General features: G+C 42.1%; 1 protein-coding gene across 3 annotated transcripts in view; it reads right to left on the reverse strand.

The window, feature by feature from the left end:
• Positions 1-2,728: 2,728 nt before the first annotated feature.
• The window catches only part of LOC146062752 (uncharacterized), a 98,223-nt gene continuing 84,222 nt past the window's right edge, over positions 2,729-16,729 (reverse strand). For all 3 annotated transcript variants that reach the window (XM_083174894.1, XM_083174867.1, XM_083174808.1), the window contains one exon: positions 2,729-9,588. In XM_083174894.1, coding sequence (XP_083031020.1) covers positions 4,507-9,588 — 5,082 coding nt within the window. In that variant the 3' untranslated portion in view covers positions 2,729-4,506. The remainder of the gene's footprint in view (positions 9,589-16,729) is intronic.

A 16,729-nucleotide genomic window follows, 5' to 3' on the forward strand; every position in this document is an offset into this window, starting at 1 on the left:
GTGCAGTGTGACACTGTGTAATGTGCTGTGTAACCCACTGTGTAATGTGCTGTGTACCGGGATATGTGTAAAACACTTCGTAATGTGCTGTGTGACACTGTAATGTGCTGTGTGATGCTGTAATGTGATGTGTGACACTGTAATGTGCTGTGTGATGCTGTAATGTGCTGTGTGACACTGTAATGTGCTGTGTGACACTGTAATGTGCTGTGTGATGCTGTAATGTGATGTGTGACACTGTAATGTGCTGTGGGACCCTCTGTAATGTGCTGTGGGACCCTTTGTAATGTGCTGTGTGACACTGTAATGTGCTGTGGGACCCTTTGTAATGTGCTGTGGGACACTGTGTAATGTTCTGTGTGACGCCCTGTAACATGCTGTGTAATGCTTTATAATGTACTGTGTGACACTGTAATGTGCTGTGTGACACTGTAATGTGCTGTGTGATGTTGTAATGTGCTGTGGGACCCTCTGTAATGTGCTGTGTGACCCTCTGTAATGTGCTGTGGGACACTGTGTAATGTTCTGTGTGACGCCCTGTAACATGCTGTGTAATGCTTTATAATGTACTGTGTGACACTGTAATGTGCTGTGTGACACTGTAATGTGCTGTGTGATGTTGTAATGTGCTGTGTGACCCTCTGTAATGTGCTGTGGGACACTGTGTAATGTTCTGTGTGACGCCCTGTAACATGCTGTGTAATGCTTTATAATGTAGTGTGACAATGAGTTATGTGCTGTGTGACACTGTAATGTGCTGTGTGACCCTCTGTAATGTGCTGTGGGACACTGTGTAATGTTCTGTGTGACGCCCTGTAACATGCTGTGTAATGCTTTATAATGTAGTGTGACAATGAGTTATGTGCTGTGTGACACTGCCATATGTGCTGTGTGACACTGTATAACGAGCTCTGTAACACTTTGTTATGTGCTGTGTGACACTGTAATGTGCTTTGTGACGCAGTGTTTTGTGCTCTGTGACACTGAAATGAGCTCTGTAACACTGTGTAATGTGCTGTGTGACACTGTGTAATTTGCTTTGTGATGCTGTGTAATGTGCTGTGTGACACTACTAACATGCTGTGGAACACTTTTTAATGAGCTGTGTGACTGTAATGTGCTGTGCGACTGTGTAATGTGCTGTGTGACGCTGTGTAACATGCTGTGTGATACTTTGTAATGTGCTGTGTGACACTGTATTATGAGCTCTGAAACACTTTGTTATGTGCTGTGTAATGTGCTGTGTGACACTGTGTAATGTGCTGGGTGACCCTCTGTAATGTGCTGTGTGAAGTTGTGTAACATGCTGTGTGATGCTTTGTAATGTGCTGTGTGACACTGTATAATGAGCTCTGTAACACTTTGTCATGTGCTGTGTGACACTGTGTAATGTTCTGTGTGACACTCTGTAATCTTCTGTGTGACACTCTGTAATCTGCTGTGTGACACTGTGCAATGTGCTGTGCGACACTGTGTAATGTGCTCTGCAATGCTGTGTGATCCTATGTAATGAGCTCTGTGACAATGTATAATGAGCTCTGTGACATGATATGTGATGCTATAAAATGTGCTGTGTGATATTGTATAATGAGCTCTGTAACACTTTATGTGCTGTGTAAAACTGTAATTTGCTGTGTGATGCTGTGTAATGTGCTGTGTAATGTGATCTGCAACACTTTGTTATGTGCACTTTGACACTATAATGTGCTGTGTGACCCTCTGTAATGTGCCGTTTGACACTGTGTAATGTGCTGTGTAAAGTGTTGTGTGATGCTCTGTAACATGCTGTGAGATGCTGTGTAACTTGCTGTGTGATGCTGTGTAATGTGCTGTGTGACACTGTGTAATGTGCTGTGTGATGCTGTGTAATGTGCTGTATGACACTGTGTAATGTGCTGTGTTACCCTCTGTAATGTACAGTGCGACACAATGTATTGTGCTTTGTGATGTTGTGTAACATGCTGTGTGTGATGCTTTGTAATGTGCTGTGTGACACTGTATAATGAGCTCTGTAACACTTTGTTATGTGCTGTGTGACACTGTGTAATGTGTTGTGTAATGTGATGTGCGATGCTGTGTAACTTGCTGTGTGACACTGTTATGTGCTGTGCAGTACTATAATTTGCTGTGTAAAACTGTAATATGCTGTGTGATGCTGTGTTATACAGTATGCTGTTTAATACTTTGTGTAATGTGCTGAGTAACACTGTAATGTGCTATGTTACCCTGTGTAATGTGCTGTGTGGCAGTGGCGGAACTCTGGGAGGCAGTGGAGGCTCCTGCCGCCGGGCGCCAGGCCCTGGCAGGGGCACTTCCACTCAACTCCACAATCACAGCCAGAGTCAGGCTCCCTGTGTCACCCTGAGAACTCCCGCGCCACCCCCACTACTTACACGCTGCGGATCGGGTCTTTATTTCCGATCCGCAGCGCAGCTGAGCACACAGTGACAGACAGCCGCCGGTGCCATTGAACAGCGTTGAACTTCCGGCGGCTGTCTAATGGAATTTGGTGGTCCTGACTCCGGCTGTGCACCGCGGTGACAGGACAGCGCGCAGGCTGCAGGAAGGTAGTGAGCGGGAGGATGGGAACAAGGCAGTGGCACACAAACACATGCTGTGTTCGGCTGCCGCAGCCCTCTTATTTCAATTCAGTCGAATCCTCAGGTAAAAATAAATCCCTGCTGCAGCGGCCCCGTTTTTTTTTTTGGGAGGGGGGGGGGGGGGGTTATTGTGGATAAGATGTATTTGCCTATTTGGATTTAAAAAAAAAATTGGGGGGTGTATTTTTTTATGAATGTGTTTTGTGTTAGAACAGTGCATTTTTTTCTGGGGAATAATGTGTTTTTAATTTGTTGGAATAAGGTGATTGTTTTGTGCGGAATGTTTTTAGTGTGTATACTGTAATGTGGGGTTTTGTGTTGGAATAATGTACAGTAGTTTTTTTTGTATGGAATAATGTGTTTATTTTGCAGGAATGTGTTTTTTCGTGGGGTACAATGTAGTATTTTTTCTGTGGTGGATGTTTTTCTTTGGTGGTGTTAATGTGAATTTTTTTCTCTGTAGGGGATAATAGGGGCAATTTATTTGTGGCACATACCCACAGTTTGCCATCTATTTGAGCTATTCAATTGTTTCGGCAATCATTCGCCCATTAGCCGCTTACATCACATTTTTTTCTCGCAGCCTCCGGAGGTGCAAGAACAAATGTGAAACCGTAGTTTTGGCGCCCATGGCACCCAAATCATAACTGTGTGGGTGTGGTACAGGGGTCCGACAGTTGGGATCCCGACAGTCATTAGCCCGACGTCGGGATCCCGACTGGCCGGACTCAGACAGCATGGTGAGAGCAACTAAGCCCCTTGCGGGCTCGCTGCGCTCCCCACGCTGTGGGCACGGTGACTCGCTATGCGAGCCACATATTCTATTCTCCCTCTATGGGGGTCGTGGACCCCCACAAGGGAAAATAGCTGACGGCCGTCGGGAACCCAGCTGTCGGTGTTTTGACAGTCGGGATCACAACGTCGGGTAAATGCCTGTCGGGATCCCGACTGTCGGGACCCCGTCCGGCAGCCCTTTAGATATCCAGTCAAGATCTTTTGATTGAGTTGCATGGCTAGACCCAAAGCAATCAGCACATTACCTACTAATGCTGATCTGAGACAATTATTGATATACATCTATTTGTATAGATGCCCAGTAGTTGGCATGCACCACAATATAATTGAAAATGGGTGCAAAAACTATTAATATTAACTTTTAGGGCTCTTTATCAGAGCCAGACCCCAAAAAATGAAGATTCATATGAGCTTATCACTAAGCTCATAAGAAGTAATGTCATTGATCACATTGCAATTACATCACTTCCTCCTTTCCGCCCCCCCCCCCCCAGCTGTGCTGCTGCACATTCACCGATGGAGGCTGGGGGTAGGGGGCGCCACCATAATTTTTGCCTCCGGGCACCTGGTAGGAACTTACGCCACTGCTGTGTGGCACTGTGAAATGTGCATTATAATGCACTGTGTGATGTGCTGTGTAATGTGCTGGTGCTGTGTGATACTGTGTAATATGCTGTTTGGCACTGTGTGATGCTGTGCTGTGTGGCGCTGTGTAATATTCTGGGCAATGCACTGTGTTATGTGCTGCTTTGTGATGTGCTGTGTGATGCTGTGTAATGCGCTGTGTGGTGTATGATGCTGTGAAATGCGCTGTGTGATGTGTAATGAGCTCTGTGACACTGTAATGTGCTGTGTAACGTGATGTGTGATGCTGTGTGCTGGGTAATGACATAATGTGCTGTATGGAGCTGTATAATGTTCTGTGTAATTATGTCACTTTGTGATGTGCTGTGTGATACTGTGTAATGTGATGTACGACTGTGAAATGTACTGTGTTATGTACTGTGTGATGCTGTGCAATGTGCTGTGTAATGTCCTGTGTAATGTGCTGGGCAGTGTGATGCTGTGCAAAGCAGTATGTAATGCTGTGCAATGTGCTGTGTGACAGCTTCTAGCTGGGAGGGCTGTTGGACATATTATTCAGATCAGCCTGTTTTAGAGCAGGGAATGTCTTCTCCGCCTTGTTGGTGACCTCTGTGACACACATGTCTTTCACTGCACTGCTCACTCCGCTTCTTATCTCATTTGACAAGAAAACAGTAAACTCATCGGAGAGACGCTGAGATATTGTTCTCTGGAGCTCTTCTCTCACCCTGGTCACGTCCGGGAGCTGGCTCCGCCCATCCTCTGTGTAGGAGGAGCTGTCTGCTATGTGGCTGATAATAGTGGGTACAACCTGGTCATCGATCAGAGATTTAGTGGGTAACGATTTAATAATCTCTGTGAGTTGTATGGCCTCTTGTACAATAATGACACTTATTGTGATGCCCTTCTGCAAAGCTCCTGGTGCCTTTTGTGCTTTCAGTATACTATCTGTGACCTTTCCAACACCTGATAGGACTGACTGCAAGGTCCCATAATTACTTAGTGCTCCTTTGACTGCAATACTGCAGGCCTCACATGCTGTTTTCTTTAGGAGTTCCTCAATACTGGATACTATATTATAATTCCCAGGATGCTCAGCTTTTAGCGTGATCTCTGGAACAGCCTTAGTTACAATGAAGTTAATCAGAGCTATCTCCAGATCCTTGTTCTCATTCACACAGCTGATTATTTGCTCTTTCATTGCCTTCTCCAAAACTGGATTTAGTGCCGCCTCTGATGCTTTGTCAAATCCATATATTATTGCTGTTTCAGCTGCTTTTTTCACTACTTCCTTTCCTGCATTAGCTGCTGTCTTGATCATCATTTGTTTGCCAGTTTCTGATTGGAGAGACTTGATAGACTGAACCACAGCACCTTGTGTGGAAAACAGGGATTTTACCCCAGTGGTGGCTGAAGATAAGATCTTTCCTCCTGACTTCATGTTCTCTGCTACAGAGGTAAACTTCCGCGTTCCATTCAGGATTTCTTTGGAAACCTTGGATATTGTCTTTGCCGATTTCATTACAACACTGAATCCTCCTGTCAGTAGTGATACTCCAATACTAATGGCCTTCGCAATTGCCCATTCTGCCCAGCTGAAAGTCCCTGTTATCATACCTACTACTCCTGATATCACATCACTAACACCCTCTGCGATAAGACCCATCCCAAATGTACTGGCTGTACCTAGGCTTAAAGCACATATCAATGCCCCAGCCAACACCTGTAATCCACCAAGCACACAACACAGCAGAGCATCAATACAGAATTCTGGCTCCTGTTCCACCTCAAATACAAATGACATTCCGTAATCATAAAGCACAGACATCTCATCAGAGACCACCTGACCTCTGTTTGTAGATAGACTGAACACTGCTTTCTCTTTTGCTACTGCATCCTTATTTTTCTCCTGAAGATCCTTTAGTTTTGCCAAAGTGCTATCAATAAAACCAACCCAAGTTTTGAGCAAGCCAATGCGTGTTTGCATCTGTAACATAAAATTTGTCACATCATTGTGTGGCTCATGTTTTGTTCTTTTGGTCATTTGTCCAAACAAGAGGGTGTTAGCCACTTCAGAGACATAGACGTGCATGCTTTCCTTTGCCTCTTCTAGCAGTACAATGGCCTCCTTCTTATAATCACCTTTCTGTAAATTGATTTTTATGAAGGCACAATTGTAAAGTGAGATGGCGCGGTACACATGGTCAGTGCTTTCTACTTTCTTCCAGTATTGTAAGGCACCATAATCCTCCTTCTTGTTCTGGATATGTAGTAATGTTCGGTACATGGCCACCTTCACAAAGTCATAAAAGTTTTCAGATTCTCCCTTTAGAAGGCTTTGGGATCTCCTATCCAGGACCTTACAAAGGTCAAGCTTCAGTTGCTCTATGTTTTCCTGGTTATTGATGTCTTCTTCATGAAGTGTCAACCACAGGGCCCAGGTCTCTTTTAAGGCTTTAAGGGCTGGTTGGTAGTCTATCATAATACTTTGAGATAATTCTGACCACAAGGCCTCATTATTTTTTTTATTGTAAATTGGTTCTCTCAGAGAAGTGTCATAGTTTTTCAGAAAACTATCCAGATGGTCACAGAAGACAACAAAGAGCTTTTGGCGGTTGATCACCTCAAAGAGTTCATTATTCTCCATGTTTGCAATATGTTCCCTCTCATAGTTTTTCCTCAGATGTCTCATGATCTCTAATGGTTGACCTTGGTATGAAGAAGGCAAATCCTGATGATTTAGGATCATTTGAACCATGCCTGGGTTACCACTCCGAGACGTGCGTCCAAATACTTGTTTCTCTACTCTCCTGTTAGCAGGAAAATGAGTGAGAATCACAGCTAGTCCTCCACTCTGGTTTACCTGCTCAGTGACCTTAATGTCTGTTCCTCTACCAGCCAGGTTTGTAGCCAAGATAACCTCTCCAGAATCAAAAATTCTCATTTCTACATTATCCTTATCGCTCCTGGTGTACTTGGTAATTTTACCTAAATCACTCCTGGTGTCCGTGGTAGGGTTATCTAATGTGGTCTTATATTCTTCCAACTTCTGCTGGAGTTCTTCTGCTGTTTTTATATCTTCACAAATCACAAGGACAGCTTGACCGCTGAGCAACTCTTTTGACCGAGCTTTGGACACCACTCTCTCACAAATCTCTGTGATCCATGACATCCTCCCACCTTTCACCTGCAGAACTGGAAGCTCCACCCTTTTTGTGTAACGATACGTGGGCATGACATAGCAGGATGTTTTATAATGCTTCTTCAGGAAACTAAATTCTGCCTCATCACCCAGGGTCCCCGACACCCCATAGATCCCAGAATTACCAACATATTGTTGGAAGAAGTGGTAGTTGGACATGAAATTGGTTACATTGGACAAAGGGGTTATGGCCAATTGATGCTTGAGCTCTATGAACTGCTGAAGTCCATTTCCCCAGCGCTTGTTCTTCTCCAGAACACCGGTGGATTTGAAGTCGATGGGAATGATACAGTCACTCTCATGTGAACAAGACTCATCACTGAAATTAATTATGTATTCCCTGTAGTTCTCCATCAATATGGCTCTGAGAGCATTTTCTACAAAGACACGGAGTCGGTTCTCTGTGTATTCCCTCAGGTATGCTGGCAGCAGAATAACACTTTCATCTTGGTCTCCTCCTGCATTAGGGGGTTTATAGTTGTCAGAATATTTTGTTTTAGATTTTATTTCTTCAACTGCTGAGTCAATTAGATCTTTTTCAGTCATCAATAAAGAAGCCTGTCCTTGTTCCAGAAGTAGTACACATATGGTTTCACTTTCTTCTGAAGTTGAACTTGAGCTTAGATAAGCTGCTTTCCCATCCTGCAGTTTATAAAATTTAAAATTGATCAAATTATCAAAGACATTTCCTAACACGGTCAATAGATCTTTCTGCTGAGAGGGTCCAAATTTACAGATTAGATTCTCCAACTTCTGATTGCTCTGATCTGTGGACGTGAATACAGAAGAATCACCTTCTTCCTTCAGTGACATCTGTAGGTCATCTTCACTTAGGAGCCCAATGGTCACCCCACACCGGATAATATCAATTGCACTAAAATGTTCTGATGTTCCCAACCCCACAGCATCTACAGCCAGTTTATGGAAATACTGGATTCCCGTTGCCCAGAGAATTTCTCCTGTCTCCGAATCTTCAATTCCCTGGCACATACAAACATTTGCCCAGATTGCAGTCAGCAGCTGGTCTAAGTGCCTCATGCCAGTGGCTTCATTAGAGAGATAGGTGATCTGAACCCCACTGTCTAAGGTCATAAAGTCCACCTCATCCACTATAGCAACATCACACTTGCGAACCCCACGAGTTTCCTTTTTTTCAAACGTTTGTCTCAGGGTATCGGCAGCAAAATGATCCACTGTTCCGTATACAATTTGTGCTTTATATGTCTCCTGTATAATTGTTTCTCTCTGCTGGAAATCAGTACTTAGATATAATTTTGGATTAGGAGCTACGCTACTTGTCACATTAAACATGTCATAGAGTTTTTTCCACTCCTCCTGATCACGACGAGCCAACACTGGGGAACTAGTTATCACATCCACCATCTTTCCCCTGATAGCTTGTATAAGAGCAAACATGGCCACAATACAAGATTTTCCTTCACCTGTCGCGATTTCCAACATGCAGCCATTACTGTCTGGGGTCTTGGACAGGAGCAGAACCAAAAGAGAAGCAAGCTGGGTAACCCGTGGGAAATACCCACTTTCCTCTTCTGTAGGAACAGTCGTTGTGACCTTGACAGCAACCGACAAGCCAATTAATATCTTCACTAAATCTTCCAGGCTTGGATTGTCCAAATTAATTGTTCTGATCTCTGTTGTGAAATTTTCCTTTAGATTTTTATCTAGAATTTTAAGTTGAGAAAGATCTTTAGATACTCTGGGTAGGACTTGTTTAAGAACAACCAGCATACTGTCTGAATATTCATAGGCCCTCATCTCCTGTAAGATTGACTCTAAATCCTTGTCCTTCTGAATTTGATACTTCAGATAGCTTATTGGATCATTTTCATTTAGGGCATATATTGCAAACTTCTGTCCTATATGGTATGTTTGGACTTGCTGAAGGATCTTTTCCACTTTATCCTGAGAAATTGCATTTTTACATGCCTCAAAGTAAAATTCTAAAGCATAAGTTGGTGTCCAGATCTCATTGAATAATATCTGACTCAGGTATTCCTGACAAGGCTTTGAAAACTTGGAGACAATACTGTTCATAAGATTCACAGCTAAGGTCTTGTTGTCTTGGTAAAGTTTATCTATGATGCATGAGATGTAATAATCCTTCTTGTCTTCCTTTTTCCGTTTTAGGATAGGAGCACTTCGGGTGAGGTTCATTATTGCATCTAGAAGACTCAGTTTTTGTGTAAGTGAATGTTTTTCATGAGCAAAAATCCCTTTTATATTCTGGAGATCCATGTCTAATTTATTCTTTGTAGCATACTCCGTCACCAGGCGATGCTGGAGAAACATAATTCTATCTGCAATGCTTCTGTGTTCGATGGATTCACTCTCTTGAATGTTGTATTTCTCCAATAATTTAGTAAAGGTTTCTTCCACAACTTTAATCTGGAAGAAATATAAAACTCTTCTTAGTATTTTCTATATATATTAATACATATTATCACCCTCATCATCATATTCATCATCATCACCACAAATCCTGGTAAACATTAGGGCTAAGTCAGGTTGGATCGCTAAATTGTGTTGCCCATAATACCCATTGCATATGCGATGCCGGATGACACGCCGAGACAGTCAAAACCCGACAGTCAGTATACGACACCTGAAATCCCGACTGTTCAACCACCTGACAGTCGCTACCAACAGGTGCTATTTTCCCTCATGGGGGTCCATAACTCCCACAGATGGAGAATAGAACCTATGGCAAGCTACCAAGCCCACAGCATCACGAGCCCGCAAGGGGCTTTTTTGCACTCCTCCTGAAGTGATATTGAAAAGATTTTACCATCTGTGCAAATCTAAGTAAGTCAGAGGCTTCCACTTATCTTCCACAGAAAGGCTTGACAATGTCATCGCTGTTGTCAGAGATCCTCCCTAAAGTGCCAAGGAATGTCTGCATTTTTTCAACCAAACCGCATGTTTGAACCCACAATCGCTTGCTTCCTTTTAGTCAAACTGGGGCCGGATTGTTACTGTGAAGCGTTCACCTTTTCATCTGCAGTTTGCATCCACATGCATAACCAGATCACTTGAGCATTTTCTAAAATTAGTAATCCAACCTGAATGAGCCCCATAATGTGGAAAATGCAGCCAATATTTTTCAAAAATTGTTACAATAACCAAAATCAATGAACAGTCAATAGCAATAGCATGTTTCAAAAATCTCATTGGTTCTAGTAAATTATATAATTCTTCTAAAACTGGGAGGCAATAGGCCAAATATGGAGCATTTTGACATGGTCCCCAGATTGTCTTCTCCTAATTTACCAAATAGTAGCCCAATCAGAGTACAGAGTCAGTCTCGTATCCATCTCTTGTTTACTTTCACAATGGGTCTTCTCAAATATGGAAAGTAATTAAGCTTATTATTATACACTGTAGACTGCATTAGAGGAATGGTTAAAAATGCATAAGAATTATAGGCGTGTGAGGATACAGTTGGACATGGGGACCTCTGGAATGAAAAATAAAATGATGTATTTGTAATAATTGGCAAAAGTTTGTATCAAAGATGAAGCCTAGTTTGCAGCTCAAGGAAGTCAGATATAGTGCATGTGTCACGATCCTGTTTGAATCTTGTATACCTGGCCTGTCATGTCTGATTTTCAGTTCCTATGGTCTCTAGTATTGCAGCCAGACTGCAATCATGCTTTCCTGTGAGACTGCAGTACTACTAACTGGCACCTGTAGAATTCCTAGCTGTGTGAGATCTACTGCAACCATCATGCAAGTTCCCTGGTTCACACTGATTCCTCTATTCAGAATATGTTCCAGGTTTTGTAATTCCCATTTGCCTTGCTGTCCATTCAGTGAAACCCAAGGGTTTTATGTTCCCAGATCAAACTAGCAGTCATTGCTTGTGCATCATTGCTTACCAGCTCTGATGCTGTATGAGATTGCTTCCAGACAGCCTCCAGTGTTCCAGTGCCTTACAGTTCCTGCCCCTATCTCCATACCTCCCAACATGACCCTCTAAAGGAGGGACACATTGCTCTACTCTGGGACTTCCCTCTTATTACTGCATGACTGCCATCACCTGTATCACCTGTATAGGATCTCAGCAGCAGTACACCAATATATATATACATACCTCCCAGCATGCCCCTTCCTCTGTTCCTGCACTTCCCTCTTATTACTGTATGACTGCCATCACCTGTATAGGATCTCAGCAGCAGTACACTAATATATATATATATATATATATAGAGGTTGGTGTCCGGCAGTCCATATTACCATGAATTAACTTGCTGGGGTGCCATCCCGATTTCCCTGGTAAGGGGATCCATGTAGATACGTGAAGTAGTGGCACTCCTCAGACTGGCTTAAGCATTTAAAATTCCTTTATTGTCGCCCGTTTTCAAGGGCACAGGATATCTTTGAAGATCCTATTCAACCTAGCCATGATTTTCTCAGGAAAAATTCCAATAAAGTGATGCCTGGAAAAAACTGCAGGCTGCTCTGCACTGGGTTTGTCTAAGCACTTTTATAGTCATACAACACTTCCTAGGATTCACTCATTCTTAAAGGTTAATTTGCTACTTTTCTACAATTCTTGCACCTATCATGGAGCTAAGAAAGGAACTGATACCTTCAGTTGGTCATCCCAGGCTATACTTTAAAGTCTTAAAGAAGGCCTTCATGTTGGTGCCAGTACTCCTCCTCCATCCAAATCCACATCTGTTATTTGTTATGGAAGTGCATGCCTCTGAGGTGAGGTTAGTAACCAGGACCTTGGGCCTAATTCAGACATGATTGCACAGCTGTGAATTTGCAGGATGGGCAGTTGTGTATGGCCCATAGAACGCATGTGCAAGGCCATCCTGTGACAAAATCCTGCTACTAATTACTGGCTGTTTACCAGGTGATTGACATGAAACCAGAATTTGTCAGTGGTAACATGGACGTTTTATTGGAGTGTCAGGGAAAATGCAGGTGTGGCACCCCACTAAAATATAGCCAGCGCTGTCCGAACAGACCCTTTTGCCTGCTGACTGGGGCAGAAAGGGTTAACCAAAGGACCCAGCTCCCTTGCACGTAAAAGGAGCCTGTCATGCTCCTGATTGGCTGCCCCAGTGGCGCAAAGAGGGGAATTCGGAGGTTAGTGAGGAGGCATGCAGAGAGCAGAGTGTGCCCGGCAGAGGAGGAAGCGTGCAGTGGCAGTGCAGGAGAGGAGAGCCTGTTTTCCTGCTTTGCAGAGCAGCATGCAGCCAGGCAACACAGCGGGCGTGGACGGACCAGCTGCCCGGGAGACACAAGCCAGTGGTGATTGACAACAGAGAAGAGGAGAGCCGGGCGACGTCATCGGCGGGAGCGGGTGCGCCGGGGAGAACCATTGAGAAGGCTGGGCAGCACGGTAGGAGCTAGCTGCAGTCAAGAAGAGCTGCTGCCCGGACGAGAAACGGGGCGGATCCAGCATGGAGCCGGGAGCCAGTCCACGGAAGGAGCTGGAAGAATCATTACCGGCAGGAGCTGGCATCTGCATCTGAGTGACAGGTACCTGGGCTCTCACCTTTCTCCCAGGTTGCCGGCTGCACCAGGGACACCCCACTACCCCGCACCTTACAACCCACTGCCCGGCTGATGCACCCTGACTCCCCCATCACCCACAGCCAGCCGGGACACTGCCTTCCTTTGGCCACCCTGGGTTTTACAGTGCCCTAACAGAAAGCGCTGCCACAGTGCCTTGAGGCCCTAGGACCCCCACTTAACCAGCTACTCAGCAGCTCTGTTGCCCCATCCAAGGGGAACTCCCAAGCACCTCCAGTTATGGGGACACCCCTGAACCAGCTCCTACCAGCTACCTGCAGGGCCTCTGACCCCATCGCCTTGGCCAGTGTTATAGTAAGGCTCCCTTTGTAGCCTGTTTGCTGCATTTCCTACAGGGAGCTACCCTAGAGAATGGAAGCTCGCCTGTCCCTCTTGAATGAGGACCACTAACCTGTTCTGGTCTACATAAATTAGTGTGCACACTAGTGTAGGGCCCTAATCTTTCTAGTGAGGATCTTTATTCAAATTCAGGAACTGTGTTATTTGCACCAGGGACTACAGTTCAATGTATACAGGGTGTGTAGCGCCACCTGGTGAACATTTTGTGTTATAGTATCACATGTGCAGTAACTTGTCTAAGTCATTCTCTTTAATATCATTCTCTTTTGAATGTCTTTCGTACTGTCATTGTTATGACATCATTTATTATGCAATCGTCCTTTTTCAATGTCTTTTGGTAGAGTCGGTAATGACCGCTGCAGCTTGACCATTGATTCACACTGAGGTGGTCATTGAATATCCAATGCCTTAAAGTGGATGTTTACATGTTACATCTTTTCTTGTTGTTCTTATATGTGTAAATGCACTGCAGCAACCGGTACAAGTATCTTCTTTTAAATAAATATTTGTTGCTGCGAAACGTAGTTACTACTTTGTGGGCCTCTCCCGGGGTGTCTCATTTCCTGCCATAGGTGCCCCCCCCCCTCGTCGAAAGGGCCGTGAAGATCCCAGAAGCTGCTGCCGCGGTCCGATTCAGATTCAGGTGCCATCTTTACAGGTTCGTTACAGTTTCATTGTCACACAGGCATTCCCAGTCTTTTCAGGGGAAGTCGTCTGACATCAGCTCCGGACTTGATTAGACTGTTTCAACTGCACCAGCTGAGTAAGTCCTGGGCTACTCACAGACTATACAACCTGGGAAAATGATTCGATGTTGAGTGTCTTGGAAATGGATTTATAGGGGAATCCATAATCCATCTACTTTTCACAAACCATGCTATGCAAATCAAAGGCTTGCACAGGGCAGGAGTAGATAAGGCACACTTTTTCTTCAAACTAATTGGTTTTGACAGGTCCACGCCCCTTTTATACAGTTTGATATCAAACGTGATAGCCCCGTATCACGTTTGATATGAAAGTTGTATAAATAATATTAACCCCCGTATTAAAATATATTTGGTTTGATACTGTAACTTCATACACTGATATTGACTATGTCAAATAACACCACAGCTGTATAAATTAATTTATAAAGATCGCTTAATTAATCTTAACCAGCTGGAAGAATTTCTAAACATAATGCTAAAAAAGATGTTAGAAAAATACGGTATACAACAGATATATAATTCGTAGAACTGTAGATCTTGTTTTATATCAAATTTGATTTGTGTAGGATGTCGCGCAACGCTGATCATCAAAACAGCCAGCTGAAAGCCTGGTATTATAACGGGTAGATTTTGCGGCATTGATAAATATTATAAAGCTTTGAAAAATAAATTTAAAAGATCCAAAAAACTATAAAATTTATAATATAACATACCTTAGAACATGGAGAGTGCGGCAAACAAAGATTCTGACCATTTGGGGTATAAAAAATAAAAAATAAAAAGTTATATTCCACACGATAACTTCCACACCATCTAAGGACCATCTTGCTTTTAAAATAAATGAAATATCAGAGTACATAACAAAGATGTCTGGGTATACATCTGTTATGCATTTAAAGATACAGGAGCCATTCAGTCTGGGTCTGACATGTTGTAGGCATTTAAATTTAAAGACACACAGCCTGAGAAGTATAGAGTTACTTTAGAAAGACATCAGATATGACGGATGACTGTAATTTTCAAAAGTAATTTTAAACACCGTATTCCATAGTCTTTGAAGACACAGACATTCACGTATGGAGTAATTAGCTTAGACAGGGTAGTAGTGTGTTTGCAATTAAATTCATTACACCCCTGAAAATTTTTTTTTCACATAGCTATCTGTTTAATTAGGATAGACAGATCAAAGAGAGGCCATGAAAACTTTGCAACAGAGCATGGATGACATCTAGTGGACATGTATTGCCATTGCAATGCTGATAAATAAAATAGATATATACAGTATATATATATATATGTCTATCAATGCTGGTAAATAAAATATAAAATTGAAGTATGCTGTTGATAGTAAACCATATCTGTCATTTATTTAATAATAAGAATAAGGGTTTTATACAGGACAATTTGGTGTCATTTTATCGAGCAATATATTCTGAACACAGCTGTGTTTTGGATAATATGCTATATTATTTAAATCAAAAATATATTTTGAATTAAAAAGCATAACAAATATATATATATATATATATATATATATATATATATATATTTGTTATGCCTGTCTATGACTTTGAAACACAACTCATGAATATTCAAATGAGACAAATGCAACACAGATGTGTTAACTGACGCTGAAGTGTATAAATATGTTCTCCATGGGACCAGACAGCTACCAGTCAGCTACCACACACACTATTCAAGACAGAGAACTTGAAGTTTTGTTCCAGAACAGAGGGGGTAAGTCTATTTTAAATTTCTATATATATATATACAATATTTCTAAATAGTGTAGTTTTAATATTTTATAATAGTATTAACAACATATTATACATAGCAAATGTTTTATTTAGTGGCAGGGGTTTTAGTATGCTTTTAAACAATCTTAAAATATAGTTTGTTGCTGTATGCATTGTATTGTATTGTATTGGGAATGCATACTGGCATACTGGCTGCTTGTAGTTGATCATTTATTTAGGAAAGAAAATATTGTGCCTATAGTGCTATAACTGACCATTTGCATGTGTAGAGCTGTGATTAGTGTATTGTGGACTGTACATTATACATATTGCTTTTAAAAATACAGTATATTGTGTTATTACAATTTACAGTTAGTTAATGTTAGTCATCGTAGATTATGGTATAACGGATGTATAAAGTGTTTTTTGTTATTATAGTGTAATTTTATAAGTTTTAGCAAGGGGGGATGATACATTACCGCAGTGGTTCTCAAACTGCTGGGCCTCCACAATGCTGCCATGTATGGCTGTCTGCTGACTACACATGTGATATGATGTGATTCTGCAGTAGCTTTGTTGGATCCCCTGTAATTAATTTTTATTGGCTGATCTATAGAATACAATGTCAGGATGTATTCATAGATGAGGTTTTTTGGTATTACGGCTTTGATATTTATAAATAGCTTCATTTTAATATTGTATCAAAGTATTATACATAATGATTTTAAATAATGAGCTAGTTATTACATTTTCATGTGTAAAGCCGCACGCAGATTTTGGTATAACGGATGTATAAAGTGATTTTGTTATTATAGTGTAATTTTATAAGTTGGGCCTCCACAATGATGCCGTGTATGTGCTGTCTGCTGACTACACATGTGATATGATGAGATTCTGCAGTAGCTTTGTTGGAGCCCCTGTAATTAATTTTTATTGGCTGATCTATAGAATACAATGTCAGGATGTATTCATAGATGAGGTTTTTTGTGAGAGACACCACATTGGTAGTTTTATGTGATTTTGTGCACGCAAATTTCGTTATGGATGCTTATTGTTGTCTGTTATTATCAACAGTGATTGTTGCAGAAATTGACTTTGAACTATAAATATTCACCACGACTTAAGCTACTGTATCAATTAACAAAACATCAACATGCAGGTGTGTATATGATATTTACAATAGTTTAACAATAGCTT

Source organism: Crinia signifera, chromosome 1, assembly GCF_055691185.1.
Source record: "Crinia signifera chromosome 1, ASM5569118v1, whole genome shotgun sequence".
In the NCBI taxonomy this organism is placed as follows: domain Eukaryota; kingdom Metazoa; phylum Chordata; class Amphibia; order Anura; family Myobatrachidae; genus Crinia; species Crinia signifera.